This window comes from Staurois parvus, unplaced genomic scaffold, assembly GCF_062004578.1.
Source record: "Staurois parvus isolate SC_StPar_1 unplaced genomic scaffold, SC_StPar_1.0 ptg000207l, whole genome shotgun sequence".
NCBI classification, from domain to species: domain Eukaryota; kingdom Metazoa; phylum Chordata; class Amphibia; order Anura; family Ranidae; genus Staurois; species Staurois parvus.
Genome location: NW_028318003.1, coordinates 8,159,653 through 8,177,827, shown reverse-complemented (window position 1 = coordinate 8,177,827; position 18,175 = coordinate 8,159,653). Strand labels below are relative to the sequence as shown.

Here is an 18,175-nt window from a genome sequence, read left to right as displayed (position 1 = left end):
ATAAATTTCTAATTTATCCTGCAGGTGTGATGCACTTTCTCAAACTGCACCAAAATTCCTGCATTTAGGAAACCTGCACCAAACCTGCAAGATATATAATAGAAGTCTATGGCTAAGTGCAGAAAACCTGCAGGAAAGCTACAGGTACACTGCACCCACGGTGTGGGTAAGCCACAGCACTTCAGTATGAAAGCGGCCCTATACTATTATGCCCAATGTATTGCTTCACACTGACCTGAAGATCTCTTCTTTTCTGCTGCTGGCACCACTCTGGAGACTGCTAGCCAGGATTAGAGGTGGAGTGCAGCTGGTATCACTCCGCATGGGACAGGAGCCATCACTACAGAGGAGGCATCAGCTTATGCGGCTCTTGCTCCCCAGCAAGCCCAGCCCACGATCTACCAGTCACCTGGACACGATCTCCCGGTTGCTGACCCCCGGCATATAGCATGTTGCCTGCATATTACAGATCACATGGACAGATTGTTGAGTGGGGATGAGGACAAAGAATACAGCTGGCCATATACTAGTATGTTGTGTGGAAATTCATAGGAAAATTCTCTGTATATTCTATGACTTATTGAATGTGATTCAAAAGTGCTTAAGAATTTCGTTTGCTTTTATCATTCAAATTTTAAGTAAGTGGACCTTCCTGAATGTGTTCATTCAATAAAAGATTTCCATCCTATACCTTCGAATTTTCTTGTGACTGAGGTTGACACCAAATGTCAATTTGATTCCAGTCACAATTCAAAAATCGAACGAACATTCATAAAATGATAATATCTCAAACTAAATTTTACTAGTGACTAAAAAAAGTACACATAAACAGCGCTATATCAAAACACAATGTCCAATTGGTATAAAAGGATAAAGGAAAAAAAAAACTGAGTGGTCCAGAGCTGTGTGGAGAGAGGAGGCGATCGGAGTATGAGATACTAATAATCGATTGATTAGAGATCCTTTTGGGCTGCTGTCTGATTATCAAGTTTGAGATTTGACAACCATTCATTATTAACCACTTCCCGACCGGCCGTTGCATATAAACGGCCGGACGGTGGCACTGCAGGGTCGGGTGGCCGTTTATAAACGGCCTCCCTGCACCCTGCTTGTGCGCGCTCCCTAGGAGTGCGCAGCACCGCGATCCGGTGCCCGCTGTGTCCTCCGATCGTCGGACGGGACCTCTGTACGAGGTCCCGATCATGTGATCACTGATTGGCCAATCAGTGATCACATGCAAAGTAGTAAGCAAGATGTCACTTGTGACATCATTGCTTACTACATGCGAAATCTGTGAATGATCACAGAGGTCACACGGTACAAGGCTATTCACAACAGCCTTGTACCATGTGACAAGCTGTGACCAATCACAGCTCACTCAGTACTTCTCAATGAGTGCAAGAATGCACAGAGAGAGAGAGAGAAATGATTGCTTTTACATCCTATATGGGTGTAAAAGAAATCAGTGTAAAAAAAAAAATCTTCATCACCCCCCACAAGTAGTACAGTGTCACCATGGTGACACTGTACTGCTAGGGTGACAGTATGTAAAAAAAAAAAAAAAAAAAAAATAATATAAAAAAATAAAATAAAAATGTAAAAAAAAATGTTTAAAAATTATAATTTTTGGTTATAAACTAATTTGGATTTTTTTTTTTTACTAAAACGATAACGGAATAAATTTTGGCAAAGATTTATGATGAAATATTATTTATTTGCAAAATTTTATAAAAAAAACACTTTTTTCCAAAATTTTTGGACTTTTTCATTTACATAGCAAAAAAAATAAAAATCCCAGCGGTGAATAAATACCACCAAAATAAAGCTTTATCTGTCTCAAAAAAAATGGTAAAAAATTCATTTGGGTACAGTGTTGCATGACCGCGCAATTGTCATTCAAAGTTTGATAGCGCTGAAAGCTGAAAATTGCCCTGGTCAGGAAGGGGTAAAAGTGTCCGGTCTGGAAGTGGTTAAGGAGATTGATTGAATTCCTACTGATTTTCCACTGCTGGTTACTCACCGGCTTCTGGTGAGTGTTGAATCCAATGGGGTGTTAATCACTGCAGGATCACATGGATGGTGGATCACTTTATCATAAAGAGACCATTTACCACTGGAATGAATTGAAATTTTCACATTATAATTTTATTTTATTTTTTTTGATGGAATTTTTTTTTTTTTTTTTTAATCTTTTTATACCAATTGGACATTGTGTTTTCACATAGCGCTGTTTATGTGTACTTTTTTAGTCACTGTTTATAGATTTTTTTTGTTATTTAAAATGGCAGATTGGTTTAAATTTTTACGTACTGGTTTAATAATTTTTAGTTTATTTTTGTATACCAATATTTTCACCATTTCTTCAGCACGGGGATATAGGCTGGTTTCATCCTATATATTTTTAAAATTTTACTAGTGTATGTCCAGCTTTACTTAAAGTATCACTAAAGGCAACATTTTTTATGTTAGTTTTGGATAGAGTGGAGAGTGATTAGAAATCTTGTCAGGGTTTTTTTTGCTGTCTGTACCACCATTAGGGAGATTCACTCCTCCTATTTGTCCTGTTTACCACTATCATCAAAAGTGAAAATAAAAATAAAATCCCAAATTTTGGGTTGTCACCAGAACAGGAGGGGGAAGGGGATATCTTCAAATGGAGACACTAGTTATGGTGACACGCTGGGATTCCCTCACTTTGAAGGGATTTTCTCTTGCTTCCTGTGTTGGTTACAGGACAGGAAGCAAAAGGAAATCTCTGCAATGGGACATAGATGGCAAAAAAGCTCTATAAAAAAAAAAAAAGTTTTGCCTTTAGTGGAACTTTAAGAAAAAATGTTTGGGTCACAAAAATGACTTTAGGAAACAAGAATTTCCACAAATTCAGGACCTCGAATCTAATATTTTCAGATATTTCAGCAGTGCCAGATGCTATATGAGAAACACAGCGGTAACATGAAAGCCAGTGGCTAGTGGTGCAGAAAGAGAGGGTTTGTGTTTGAACCGGGGTTTAGTTAGCTATTAGCCCTGTAGAAGCTGAAAGATCACTGTATAAATCCTATACAATGCTGCTGTGACGATCTCCCCTGCTGTGCTATTGTATTCAGACAGGGGGATCCCCCCCCATCCCACAATAACTACACTGATCAGCAACCATGACTGTAAGACTGGCTTCTGCCTCACAGACTGCTGTACACAGTGACCGAAAGTCGGCTGGTTCCTGCTGAACCGGCCAGTTTTTGGACAGTGTGTACTCCGCTTTAGACTCCATGGTGGGAATGAACTTCATTATGGAAGCTAAAGCTGTGCTGTGCAAAATAATTGTTGGGAGGTTGGAGGAGATTTTAACTTGGAATCTGGGGGTAATATAGTAGGGATTAGGGTTATCCGAAACACGAAGGCTATACCAATTAGCATTACATCAAATGAAACATTGTGACTCTAGCAAAAACACATTTATAACCTCAATCTTCCTAAACAAGCGGTAGCCAAATCAATTAAAAGGGGCAATTCTGTTAGACTCGATCATTCCTGATAGACCAGATTGTATGTCAAAACCAAAGGTAACAATAGCCAGAGTATGATAACATTTGAGTTAGTATTCAATAAACTACCAAGTAATGGTGCTACCCAAGCTGTGTACTTTAGGAAGGTAGACAGATACACTATAAACTATTTAGAAAGAGACTGAGGCTTCATGCACATTAGCCTTTTTTTAAGCTCAAAAAGCTCTGGATTAAAAAAAAATGCTGGTAATGTAATTTTTTGCAGCATTTCAATAGCATTCAGAAACATTTAGGAGCATTACTGTTTTATTAGTGTTTTTATATTACATGTAGAGGAGGAAAAAAAGGTGGGCAAAAGCTGTTAGGAGCATTTTAGTAGCGTTTAGCATCATTTAGTGTTTTATTTTCGGCTGGAAAAATGCTCCTAAAAACTTTTTCTGCTGAAACGCAAAAAATGCTAATAGCCTAAAGTAGTGAGCATGGATACATAGGATAGCTCTATTCTTCTAGTGGCATAAAAAATGCTAATAGCTACTAGGAGCTTAATAAAGCTAGTGTGCATATAGCCTGTAAGTTGGTACTCATATTGAGTTTGTTTTGTTCAACCCAGTGGGCTGAACAAAAAACACTTGAGAGATTGATGTACTAAGTAATGTGCAGCAATCTCCCCTACTGAGCTATTGTGTCTGACATTGGCCATTGGCTGCGAGAGATAATTGGATGCTGGTTTTCCAGCATGTTCGGTTGCTGCTGAACCGGCCAATATTCAGACTTTTATATATATATATATATATATATACACACACTATATTGCCAAAAGTATTGGGACACCTCTTCAAATCATTAGATTCAGGTGTTCCAATCACCTCCATGGCCACAGGTGTATAAAATCAAGCATACAAAAGAGTGGTCACCGCCCCGGTCTATAACTGTCTTTTATAGCAGTGAACATGGACAGGCATCACATATCTAACTACTAAAGCTACTCAGTGGTCAGCAGTCCCAGTCTAAAAATTTATTTTATCAACAAGGAACATGGCTAGGTATCACTTATCAAAAAGGGGGATAAGATAGCCAGCTAGCCATCAACCAAATTAACCTGTCTAACAATATGCGTTTAAAAACGGGTTTAGTTAGCACACATTGCAAATACATACGTAAGCCACAGAGCCACACAATGGCACCCTGACGTTCTGTGGTGCTAACTCTACAAATTTTGGGAGTGCTCTGCTGCTGGTTAGCTGGCTGACAAGTTGAACTGGGTACCTTTAGTAGTTTGATATGTGATGCCTGTCCATGTTCACTGCTGTAAAAGCCAGTTACAGACCGGGGTGGTGACCACTCTTTTGTATGCTGTAATGGAGGTTAGTGGGTGCACTGGATACCCTGGCTGCCATTGTGTGATATGCTGGGAGTCCAGTGCGCTCCTGTACCTTTAAGGAGGGGTGGGCTCCCTCAGGATCACCTGCCCTTGGTCTATCCATTAAATACATGTGCCTCTACTATGAGGACTCCCCCTTTTTGATTAGTGATACCTAGCCATGTTCCTGGCTGATAAAAGCCATTTTTAGACTGGGGCTGCTGACCACTGTTGTTGGTTAGCTGGCTGGCAAGTTGAACTGGGTAGCTTTAGTAGTTTGGTATAAAATCAAGCACCTAGGCATGCAGACTGCTTCTAAAAACATTTTTGAAAGAATGGGTCACTCTCAGGAGCTCAGTGGATTGAAGCGTGGTACCATGATAGGTTGCCACCTGTGCAATAAGTCCATCCTTGAAATTTCCTTGCTACAAAATATTCCACGGTCAGCTGTTAGTGGTATTATAACAAAGTGGAAGCAACTGGGAACAACAGCAACTCAGCACAACAACAGTGTGTAGAAAGCTTCATGCAATGGGTTTTCATGGCCAAGCAGCTGCATCAAAGTCTTACAACACCAAGTGCAATGCAAAGCATCAGATGCAGTGGTCTAAAGCACGCTGCCACTAGACTCTAGAGCAGTGGAGATGTGTTCTCTGGAGTGATGAATCACGCTTCTCTGGCAATCTGATGGATGTGTCTGGGTTTGGCAGTTGCCAGGAGAATGGTACTTGCCTGACTGCATTGTGCCAAGTGTAAAGTTTGGTGGAGAGGGTATTATGTTGCGGGGTTGTTTCAGGGGTTGGTCTTGGCCCCTTAGTTCCAGTGAAGGGAACTCTTAAGGTGTCAGCATACCAAGACATTTTGGACAATTTCATGCTCCCAACTTTGTGGGAACAGTTTGGGGATGGCCCCTTCCTGTTCCAACATGACTGCGCACCAGTGCACAAAGCAAGGTCCATATAGACATGGTTGAGCGAGTTTGAGAAGGAGGAACTTGACTGGCCGTCTCGTCCAACATCAGTGCCTGACCTCACAAATGCACTTCTGGAAGAATGGTCAAACATTCCCATAGACACACTCCTAAACCTTGTGGACAGCCTTCCCAGAAGAGTTGAAGCTGTTATAGCTGTTATAAATGTTCTATAGGAACAAGCTGTGTAGGGATGGAAAGGAACTGATATGGCTGAATAGGAAAGTTTTATATGTGATAAGGCAAAAAAACCAAAGCCTCCAAATCCCTTTATCTTAAAAGTAATAAAACGTCATTCCTGAAATGTAGAGAATTTTGATGAAATTGCAAAAACAAATTTAAGTTAGCAAAGATTACAGCTGTAAAAACGGACTGCTAATTATATTAAACACCATAAAGTTTTACAAGCATACATTTTCAAGACAAAGAAAATCTGATTATGAAATGTACAGTTATTATAAAGGACAAAGAAACTTCTGAAAATTTGCAAAAATGTATATTTATCTCTTATAACTAAGCAGTAGACAATGCCAAACTATGTGGAGAAGAGAAATAACCTGATTCCCCAACTCAGCATTACATGCTTAATTCATGAGAGGAGGTGGCAGTTATGCCTATTTAAATAACTCAGTTTATTAAGCTTGAAGGATTTTAGTTCACATGTAAAGATTGTTGTATTCAGCTAGCCAATTTAATTGCTTAAAATATCAATTATTTGGCATTATTGCTTTATGAATTAAGCCTTGAAATGGAAACCTATGACTCTGCATTCACTATATCTGGTCTCCCACAGTACACAGAACATAGAAATGCAATTGTTTTGATAAATAAAAACTGCTAAATAACTTTTGTCAGCAGTATATAGCAGTCATGTAACTTCTTTTAGTGGCTTCAGTGGTTAAAGCTTGTAGGAGGAGTTTTCATTCTCTCTGACTGTCCTAAGGGGCTGCATGACCCCTGACTTTCTGTCTGGACAGCACTGATTGGCCCTGTGCTGATCACATGCAACCCCCCCCCCCAAAAAAAAAAAAGCTCTATAGCAATACACACCAAACTGAGCATGTGTAGAGTGCCTCCTAGGGCTCTGTACTATCAGCAGATGGATTTGGAACTGTGGAAGAAGGGAAGGATCAGAGGAGATAGGATCAAACAGTCCTTTTACACAATGTGAAATATTACCCTTTAGGTTCCACAGTGAGTATAACAAGCATGATTTACAGAATACAAAGACTGATTTTACTGTTGTGGGTTTAGTAACACTTTAAGGCCATGTTGGAGAATTTACTGGCAGGTAGGCTTCTTTTTTGCAGACAAGGCTTTTTGTATCTTCTGCAATATAACCTCTCTTACTAAGAACCAGCAAACACAAATGCTCCTGCGCTTGGGGATGGACTCGATGCAGGCTACAACCACATAAGGAATGTCCTGGAACATGCACACCTTGCTGCCCTCAAATGGACCGGGGAAATCCAAGTATACTGAATGAGGAAAGACAAAACAGAGGGCGCACAGGCCTAGTGCATTACCATAAAAAAATGTTTAATAAAAAATAAAGTATGTGTTGTACTCACAAACGACAATATAGTCAAGGCACATCATAAAGAACAGCTGGGTCAACACCGCGCTGAGTAACAGTCCGCAATAGGGAGTTTAGACATCCAAAACGTTGACGCGTTTCGAGGACTTGCCTCTTCCTCAGAGCCACTGGCCCAGCTGTTCTTTATGATGTGCCTTGACTATATTGTCGTTTGTGAGTACAACACCTACTTTATTTTTTATTAAACATTTTTTATGGTAATGCACTAGGCCTGTGCGCCCTCTGTTTGTCTTTCCTCATAACCTCTCTTACTGCCTGCCAGCAATTGTACACTCTCGGCATGCCTGGGGTGCTGAGATGAAGCAACTCCTGAGCACTTGTGTAGGAGTTACTTTATCCCAGGCCAGCCAATCAAGACACAGAAGATACAAAACTTGGAAAGACACAGGCAAAGATGTCAGAAGTGGCTTTGGAACAAAGGACTCAATAAACTACTAAGTATAAATTCTTCAGTGTGTCAAATGCATGGAGGGATTTTAAGGCATATACTGTATAAGTACTTCTACTTGGATGGATTTTTTAAAGTGTTCACTTTTAATTACTTTTATTTTTCTTGTGCGTTACAGCTGTAAGTGTAATAATAAAATTCTGTTGTCGGTTTTTAAAAGTGATCCATACTTTGGAAGCTGCTTCTACCATGGGCTTCCCCTCTCTTTCCTGCCTAGATGGCACCTCATGAACAAACATTCAGTTACAAGGACATAGCCTACATAACCACGCTGGCGTTGTCTGCTCTCTCTCACAGGACACTCTGCTCAGGTGTTGCCATGAGAGAGAGGACTGTGCTTGTATGGTTATATAATATGCATTCTCATAGCCAAGTGCTTGTGTGCAAGATGCTGGGGCCACACATACAACAGTTGGCCATCCTGTCAACTAGGTAGTACATGGAGGGGAAGCAGTTGGTGAACTAACCCTTTCAGGTGAGAGTTTGATCTGATTCCCATTCTACAATATATGGTAGCAATGGCAACATCAAGAATGGCATTTCAAAAAGGACTGGATGGGTGACTACAAATGAGTGAGTGTTTTAAAATGAATGCTATCCACAATTATAATTGCTAAGAATAATACAGTAATATTTTTTCCAGGGACTCAACCTGATTGGGAGGGCAGAGTTTTTCCCCTTGTAAGACAAGGTGGTCTATAGTTGCCGATGGGGTTTTTGCCTTCCTCGGGACCAAAACTGTAGGGGTTGAAAGACATTATTTGGACATTCAGTCCAAATAATTGTGTAGCTAGAAGTGTAATTAACACTTGAGTTATAATGTGTGTGATATACATTTATATATTGTAGATAAAAGAAAGTCGGCAGCTCGATCTTCCGCAATAAATGAGTTTATTAATTCAAGTGTGGTACAAAATAATACAGGACTTACACGTTTTGGTGTGTAGCCTTAGTCATAGCCGGTCATACATTTATATATTAGATAGATATTCTGGACCCAATGGTATATTAAAAATAAATCAAAGCATTATGTCAAAAAATGTATTTTGTACTGTGTGGCTGATGTGTCTTGATAATGACATGCTTAAAGTGGTAGTAAACCACAAAACAAATAATAACAAATTTCCCCTGCAAAATAATAGCATAATGTGCTAATATGCATTGCATACTAGTACGTTATGAAAGACTTATACCTTAGAATGAAGCCCTCCAGAGGCACGCTGTCACCACTGAAGGCGCATTCATCTTCACCCGATCTTCCTTCTGGGTTCGCGGGTGTTTGACTGGCCGAGCTGCGATGACGTCACTCCCGCACATGCCTGTGGGAGACACAGCCGTGTCACAGCTCTCTCAATGGACGATGACATCTCAATGGTGATGTCACCGGCTGCAACGATAGTAAATATCTCCTAAACTTTTCCTGTTTAGGAGATATATATTGTACCTACAGGTAAGCCTTATGTAAGCAGGTAGGCTGTACTACCACTTTAAGAGCTGAACAAATATATAAATCAATTCACAGGTAAAACAGCCTTACCATATGTATTTCATCTATGTGTTTAGCTGTTTGCTTAGAGTTCAGGGTTAGTTGTGTTGCCTGTTTTTAATTTGCTATTGAATTATTTTAGAATATCTCTGGATTTGGATGGATTAGTATAGCTTGATTTAAAAAAAAAATTGTTTTAGAGAAAAAGTAGAGATTTCACAACTGCTATATAAAATTTGCTAGCAAGCTGTGACAGGAAAGAGAGCATGCAATAAAAAAATTACAGCAGCCTTTATGCACTGGCACTGTTAGAGAGTATAGCAAAAGGAATAGCATGGTCACATAAAGTCAAAGGTTTCGTTTCTAATTCTTCTTTATGCTCCTTTATATGTTGTTTTTCTTTTGGTGTAGCATGTTTTATCACTTCCTTTATTACATCAAACAAATTATTTTCTTTTAGATCCAGTTTCTCGAAAAAGTGTAAAGTCTGCTCACAGTACCAGAAACCGATACTCAAGCCAGTGGACACTCACTAAATGCCAGAGTTCCACTCCTGCCAGAACTCTGACCTCTGATTGGAGGACAGTGGGGTCACAACATGGCATTACTGTGACTGAGAGTGATAGTTACAGTGCCAGCCTTTCTCAGGATACAGGTTTGTTTATTAATTATTTGCTAATTCTGTTTTTCTGTTTCAATGTTTTTATTGAAATTGGGAGGAGTTATAACAAGCCAAGTTTTTCCCACGCAGGGGCGACATCAAATAGGCCTATAAGTTAGATTATATACGTAAATGGGTATCAAAACAGCGAACCGTTACCAGGGCTAGTAAGGGCCAGGTAAAGAATTAAATGTCATAGTCTATATTGCATCATTCCCTAGAGGATAGCAGTCCTTGGTAATAAACTTCATGTCAGAATAGGAAAAGATCAAGAGGACACAAAGGAGGAGAAGAAGAGAGAGAGGGAAGAAGGAGGGAGGAGCCCCAGGAAAGGGCAAGTGCCGTGGATGTGGGATCCAAGCGGGGAGGATTATAGTCAACCATAACTAGTCGGGGGCAAGGACAGGAAGGAGTAACCTATCCACGGTTCCCAGACTTTCAAAAATTTTGCATGCAAATCCTTCAATATGCTGGACATCTGCACATGAACCATCAAAGCAGTCATTCTGGCTGGAAAGCAATAGACTGAGTCTTCCAGGCATGGGCAATTTCTGCTGAGGAGCGAAAAGGCCCCGTATACGGCAATGTAAAAGGGCCAGCTGAGCATCCTGACAAAGTATCATATGGAATAATGTCTGCAGTAGGCCAAAGACTCTAGACTAGAAACCAATCAGACCTGGGCATGATCACCATGTATGTAGGACATCCCCATGCTGGTCACATCTCCAAAAGCATCTATCACTGCTGCCAGGATAAACATGGATAAGTCTAGCCGAGACCCAGTACCATTGCAGGAGTACTTTATAGGTAGCCTCAAGGATGGTGGTGTTAAATGAGCATTTCGCTATCGTTGTCCAGGCCTTGCTCCAGTCCTCCTGCTCAATACTAGATCCAAGATCTTGCTGCCATTGAGTCACTTAGGAAAGGGTCAACAAGGATGACCTACCATTAAGAGAGGTGTAAAGTGAAGAAATAAGGCCAGGGACCCCCCAGGAAATGTAGACAGGTATGCTCAAAAGATGTCTTACGAAAGGGGTAGGTGAAGGCACAACAGAGGGATGAGATCCAGTGCTGCAATTGCAGATACTGAAAATTGCTAATTCTGTTTTAAGTACAGTGCCCCGGTTACAAGACAACAGAAATGCCTTTTCTGGCATCACTAATTCAGTCACAAACCCGTGCAGCAAGTGAAAGTGAGAAAACAGTTTATCTCTAAACTGGTTCAAAGTCAGTGACTGGAAGTTTTGAAGCCAAAGTATTAGAATGGCAGCCAGGAACAATGAATGCCTACATATTTCTTGTTTAACTTATTTCCTTTAAAGTATTAAAGGCAATTTAAAAAAATAAAAAAACACCAAGTCATATTTACCTGCTTTGTGCAATGGTGTTGCAGAGAGCAGCCCCAATCCTCCTCTTCTCAGATCCCCCTCTGGCTCCTCCCTCCTGCCAGGTGCTCCCAGAGCAAGCAGCTTTCTATGGGGGCACTCAAACTGGCTCACTCTTGAGCTGCTGCTCTGCATGTCCATTCACACATAGAGCCATGGCTTGGCCCTACCCCCTCTCTCTCCTCATTGAGAGAGGACGGAGAGACCATGGAGAGCCGAGGCTGCACACAGGTTTTTTTCTTTTATGCACAGAATGCATGAAGTTAAAGAAACTTGAGCCTTACAACCACTTTAAACTCTCAGTGTAACTCCGTTAAATGCAGTCTAGATGTATGAAGACAAAAGGTATTTAATGTCTTACGTCTTTTCAGTTCATTTCTTTTCTAAAGCAGCTACAGCCTGAGTTGAAAAGCTTGTCACATAACAGCAGCTGCAGAGTGGGACCCTTGTTTTAGGTGGGGAAGCAGTAGTCTCTCTGTAGATGTCCCGACATGCCCCCTGCTTACCCAGACCTTTAACCTGTGCAATCAGAAAAGCTTGTGTGCCTTGCTGATTGCAAGGCTTTGGCCCTGACTTAATAGGTGGTGTGTCTTGTCCAGATCCACCAATAAAGCAGTACAGACAGCCCTTCTATACAGGGCCCAGGCCCCATCAGTTCCACAGGGAGGCCTGGGCACCTGCTGTACTAATTATTGCTGAAACCGATCACCCTGTGGTTACCAAAGGGAGATGATTCTGGTATCTGCAACCCCAAACCCCCCTTACTTATATGCCGATCCCCCTTTGTGCCCTCTTTCCCAAAGTGCTGCTAGCTTCTCATCCTCTCCCTTCCGCTGGCTGCAGTTGCTGTGTGAGCGAGGGGCCAGTAAATACGTCATATATACTGACCCCTTCCTTTCTTGAATGAATACAGTGGGCAATTGGTACCCGATCACTCCTGTGCTCATTCATACCTGAAGCAAAGCAAGCTGTTTTTATCTATGTTTCAATTTGTAAATGAACAAGGAGCCTCTGTGCAGAATCCTTTCTTTTTTTCCACTCTCCAGTGCAGCTGAGGCTGCAAAGAAAGGGATTGGGATTGAGGTATCTGTGTCCTCGGTCCCTTTCTCTGTCTCAAAAGAGAGACATCAGAAGTCTGTTTAGATATGTCACCAAAGCCACTCCCCCAACAGAATTGGTTGTGTTTGACAGGGGCTGTTATGCCTGCCACAGGTGCAAAGCAAAGCACTACAGCTGTGCTATGTGTACACCCCCAGCCACTGCTTCTGCAGCTAAATTGTGGAGTTTTACTGCACCCAACGCCCCATATGACTGAGCCCTAGGAGCTCATTTACACATGTAAATTTTACACACGTAAATTTTTGGAATTTTGTAAGTTATGTTTTGACTATAATGATTTTAGTGTATTTTTTGTTTTGAGATTTTCTAGGGCTGTATGGGGCCCTGTGATTTCAAACAGCAGCCCTGGCCTGACCTCTGGAGAGAAATCACTGTTTTCACTTAGAAAGCAAGGGTCCTGCTCTGCCGCATGCTGGCAGGAAGGGGCAGTAGGCTCTAAACTCCTTCTAAGGCTGCTTTACAGAATTAAAAAATGTCGTATTTTACACAACTTTTGTTTTAATGCATCTGGAATGCATTTAGCTGATTTAAACTTATATTGGGCTTTAAAGAATAACTCTCTGGTATTAAAGTATATCTCTCTGCAGTGCGTACATCTAAAGATGATAAAATACATTGTTCTATGTTTGGATTATATCTTAAAAAAAAAAGAAAGAAAACAACATATGTACTGGGCATGGTCTGCTTATTGACATGATAGATGTGCATAATAAATAAAAAATATAAAACCTTGTTTTGAACATCACTTGTCTTAAACTTCTATTCCTGAATGCCCAATGTGAGTGAAATATCTACATGAGGTATCTAACCATCCCTTGTCTCTCAGATAAACTTCATACATGTTGATGCGATTAGTTCATACATTTATAATTTTTTTTGTTTAAATGTATTTTTATTGAAAAATTATCACACGTTTTAACAAAGTATGGCATATAGCAATATACCCATTAAAAATTGGACATTTGTGGGTTCGCATAACAAAATTCTTCAGTGTGTACAAATCTGAAGATGAGCAGTTACCGACAAATGATGTCAAATGGGATGGATAGCAAGAGAAAAGAAATGGGCAGTAAGATCTTGTTATGTAAGTAGGAGGCTAGAAGAAATGAGCAAGAAAGAAAGGGGATAGCATAGAGGAATGGGAGCACAACGGTTAGCCGAGGTTGATTTCTGGGAGATATCTCCAGTATATATTCTACAAAGATGCATCAAAGTGGACCCCGGGATCCCACGGCTGTTCGAAAGCAGTAAGAGTGTTAGAGTTTATACATTTTAAAATATTGTTTTACAGGGGTTTTTTTTGCAATATATATTCTTTGTTTTAAAAATAAACATTTAGTATATGACCAAAGATTCCCAGACTGCTATGGGTTATCTAAAGATACAGAACAGCAGATGCTGAGAGGCTGAGCTAAGTGCCGCTCAGGACTCTGGGGTGAACCCTGACTTTGAAATCAGGATCTTTCCCCAGCCTGGATTGGCTGAGTGATGTCAGCGTACACAATATTATTATATAATACAAAATATTATTATATACTACATCATATTTATGATGACAAAACATTTAGAATTCTTAGGATAGGTTAGAAATTACAGTTTAGATATTAAACATAGTACAGCTTCCATTTAATTTATATTTCATGCTGTCTGGTCTGCGACAGTGATTCAGACTCCAATGTGGACAGTCAGTTGCATGCTCTGGAAAACCGCACAGAGCATTTATGACATGCTGTGTGAATGTTTCAGTTGCTGTAAACAATATTACTGGAAGGTATTTGCCAGTGCTGAATCAGATTGCACTTCAAAGATTGCTCAGACCTGAGTCACTGTCCTTTCCCCCTGGACTGGCCAGGCAATATGAATTATTGATTAAACTAAATGTCAGTAATCAATATAATTAGAATGTTGTGGACAGAAGTAGAACATGTCTAGTGCAGTTAAAGGAAAGGTATCACACAACTGAGCAACTCACATGAATTTCTCCATTTAGTATATAAAAAAATGAAAAAGCACTTCTGAGTAATGTATGAAAAAAAATCACCCAGTACTGTATTCACTTCATCGATCTGCCATGCCAAACATAGAATAACCCTAAAATCCCTTGGAACAGAGTTATATACATATGTATCCAACAGAGCAAGGACTAAAGCCAGCCATACATGGATCAATTCTTGGCCAGTTTAGCAGGGACCAGCTGAGACTTGATCCATCTATGGGCAAGCTGGTTGTACTGAAGTCAGTCCATCGATCAACTTCAGTACAACCAGCCTGTCTGGTTTTTTCACACAAGCACAGCCAGTAGTTATATCCACCAGCAGTGATCATTGTGTTCTGCCCGAAAGGAAGGCTCCCTGCCTGCAGAATGCAATAGAGCTGCAGGAGGGATTCCCCCATCAACATTAAATGAGTTCATAGGCAAAATTTAACAATTTTATTTCCAGCAACCTGTGGTGCAGAAAAGAAAGTTGTTTAATGTATGGCCTGCTTTAGTCTTCCTATTGGCACTGTGATGTCCTTTCAGCATACACAGCTAATTATTTTTGTAGTATAATTGCAAATCTTTTTTGTCTCCTTTATATTTTAGTGTCTTTAATTTGTCTGCATAGCTATGATGAATCCATTTTATGACCATTTCTCTGTTCTCCAGACAAAGGTCGGAACAGCATGGTCTCAACAGAGAGTGCATCCTCCACATATGAAGAACTGGCACGTGCCTATGAGCATGCCAAGCTTGAAGAACAGCTACAGCATGCCAAGTTTGAGATTACAGAATGCTTCATCTCAGACAGTTCCTCAGATCAAATGACAACAGGAACCAATGACAATGGGGACAGTATGACCTCCATGAGCACTCCTTCTGAGCCAGGCATTTGTCGCTTCACTGCATCGCCTCCCAAACCACAAGACAGTGATCCAAGCAAGAATGTGGCTGTGCCTATCCCTCACAGAGCAAAAAGTATGTTCCTAAAGTTTCCTGAATTGACTTTGTCTGCTGGCTACATATGTCTGTATACAGTAATCAGTGCCATCAACCAGCGATGCTCTATTTCAGTCCTGTGTCCCTGTCAGTTAATATTTGTTGGTGTAGTTCTCTTTATACCGATTTTTAACTAATGCAGCTGTACTGGCCTGTGCCCTGTGCCAAATTTTAGTAGAGTGCCTTTGAATCCTTTCACTGATTGCACATCTTGTAACCAATGCAAATGAACAGGAAAACTGTAATTTAAGCTCTGTGCATGGAACCTCAGCTAATTTGTTGACATACTTCTATCACTTCAATAATGTACACTTAGTCCATATTCTAAAACACAGAGAAAAATGTAAAGCCTATATTTTTTAGCACACCACAGAGCACATACTTTATTTGTTGGGTTAATAGTTGGACAATTTGGTTCAGGTATGCGCTTCTCTCTTGTAGACCACGGCACTGAATGAGTCTAGAGGAGCAGAGTAGCCCTGGGCATCTATCACAATGCTACTCCCACTGTAATATCCAAGTGTTGTAGACCTGCAAGCACCCACCTCAATTATTTCCATCTCTGAGATCTATTTACTTTCAACACTGTTGGGCAGCAAGTGAAGAGGTTGCTTGGTCTATGAAACCTGTGTAATATTATAGATCCATGCAGAGATCAGGACATCCTGAAGGATGCCTCCTGCTATTTTATCTCTGTACAGGGCAGCTGGGTGACGTGCAAAATAGTACAACATTTCACATCAATACAGCTGCATGGATGAACTCAGTAATAGCTGCCATTCATCCTCACTTCCATGGACTGCACAAACAAACAAAAGATTTAGGGTTTACTTGAACACACTTTAAAATATATGTTGAAGGGACAGTCCCAAGTTTGTAGAACTTTTGTTGTTAGTAATTGCTTTCCATAGAAATGTTTTAGGTTGTAATACCATTGAGCAATAGCACAGTAAAATCACACCTTTCCTGTTTGTGAGAGTTCTTTCTTATTACCAAGGTCCCCTTTGATGGTGTTAAATGTATTTAAAATAAGGATTTCAATTCCAAAATATACTTACATTACAATTTAATACCAATGCCACAACAAATTATACAGTAATTAAAGACACTTTAGGATGATATTGTGCAATATAGGCTAGACTATACTGTACGTTACATAAATACTTATACACAATATACAAAAGTGTTAGAAATTGGACATTATGTACTCCTCTACTGGCCACCTGATAATGCCAAGAAAATGCATTGTTAAGTTGGTCGTACACTAGTCGATTTATAAACGAACATTCATGCAAATGATCGTACAAACATTCATATGAAAATTCTCATCAGTGCATTCTTTGACTTGAACATTGTTCGAAGGTCTTTCAATATTTCCTTTGCTTTTAACATTTGACTTCTCAAACAAAAAACACATTTACTGTTAGAATATAGTTTGTTCAAGAAAACTTTTCCATCCTGTTCCTTTGAATTTTCTCATCACTGCAGTCGAAAACAAACATCAATTTGACCCCAAAATCAAACAAACAATGAAAGTTTTCGAACAAAATTCTTCTAGGGTATGGCCAGTTTTAGTGGACCTCAAGCTCTGGAGATAGACATGACTAACATAAACATTATGTATGGGGCTACAGAATGTCTAGCTGGTACATACTGTGACTTTAAAATACATTTGTCTCAAACCCAAGCAATTCAAACAGAATACTCTGTATGATGAAATAATGCATAATCAGAAAATTACGTGTTGAAATTCTGATTAGATCCAAAGATATGAGCAACTGAAGGTATAGGCAAATGTCGACTTTTACTGTAAAAAGGCCCTACCCTTTCTTGTCTCATAAACTTCATTATTGCTCAGTGAAGCCCCTTATCATAATAAAGCAGCCCTTTATGAAAATACATAACGCACTTTACTGACAGCCCCCACCTCCCAAATAAAAACACTCAAAGCTGCCTAATATAAAGCATTATGAGGGAACAAAATACCTTGAACCTGACTTCTGTCCTTGTCCTGGAGATGCCGGTAACATCATTGTGCCTCTCCACTGCCTCCTGGGAATGTTGGGTGCTCCTGCAATGTATGTTGGTAAATTTGAGATTCATAGACATTTTTAAAGTTGAGTGATATACAAATTGGTAGATCTCAACTGGTTGAAACTGGAAGGTACTTGGGAGGAGCCCCTGAGCAATAAACATGAAGCTAGAGGGGAAATTCTTGATTTACTTTTCTCTATATCCTGTACATTCTCCTCCCAGTTTATGTGAATAAGGATCCTTTTTTTTTTTTTGGAGAACTATGCCTAAAATGTTACATTAGACAGTTAATTAAACTTTTCCTAGAATGTCTTTAATGCTATACTCATAAATAGCCACTGCTCATAGTGACTGTAGCTAAAGAGTTTAAATGATTACATCAGTATGTAATCTGCGCTTAAACCTAAAGTTAATCAAAACTAATACAAAGCATTTTTTAGCTTTAAAGGAGATGTACAGGAAAATAGAAACAAACATACGTACATACTCACCTATATGGCTGCAGCATCACTTGAGGCTGCAGCTGGCGTCTGCCGGGGGACCAAGAACCGTGTGATCACATGACCGCTGATCACTCAGTTATTCATCTTCATTCAGTGGACAGAGGTGACTGTCAGTCACCACTTTTTGCTCTG

The 18,175-nt window shown here is 40.0% G+C and overlaps 1 protein-coding gene across 2 annotated transcripts in view; it reads left to right on the top strand.

The window, feature by feature from the left end:
• DSCAML1 (DS cell adhesion molecule like 1) overlaps positions 1–18,175 on the top strand; it is a 417,994-nt gene that overhangs the window by 398,444 nt on the left and 1,375 nt on the right. For both annotated transcript variants that reach the window (XM_089678617.1, XM_089678616.1), the window contains exons 31-32: positions 9,825–10,019; positions 15,177–15,485. In XM_089678617.1, the coding sequence (XP_089534743.1) occupies positions 9,825–10,019; positions 15,177–15,485 (504 nt within the window). The remainder of the gene's footprint in view (positions 1–9,824; positions 10,020–15,176; positions 15,486–18,175) is intronic.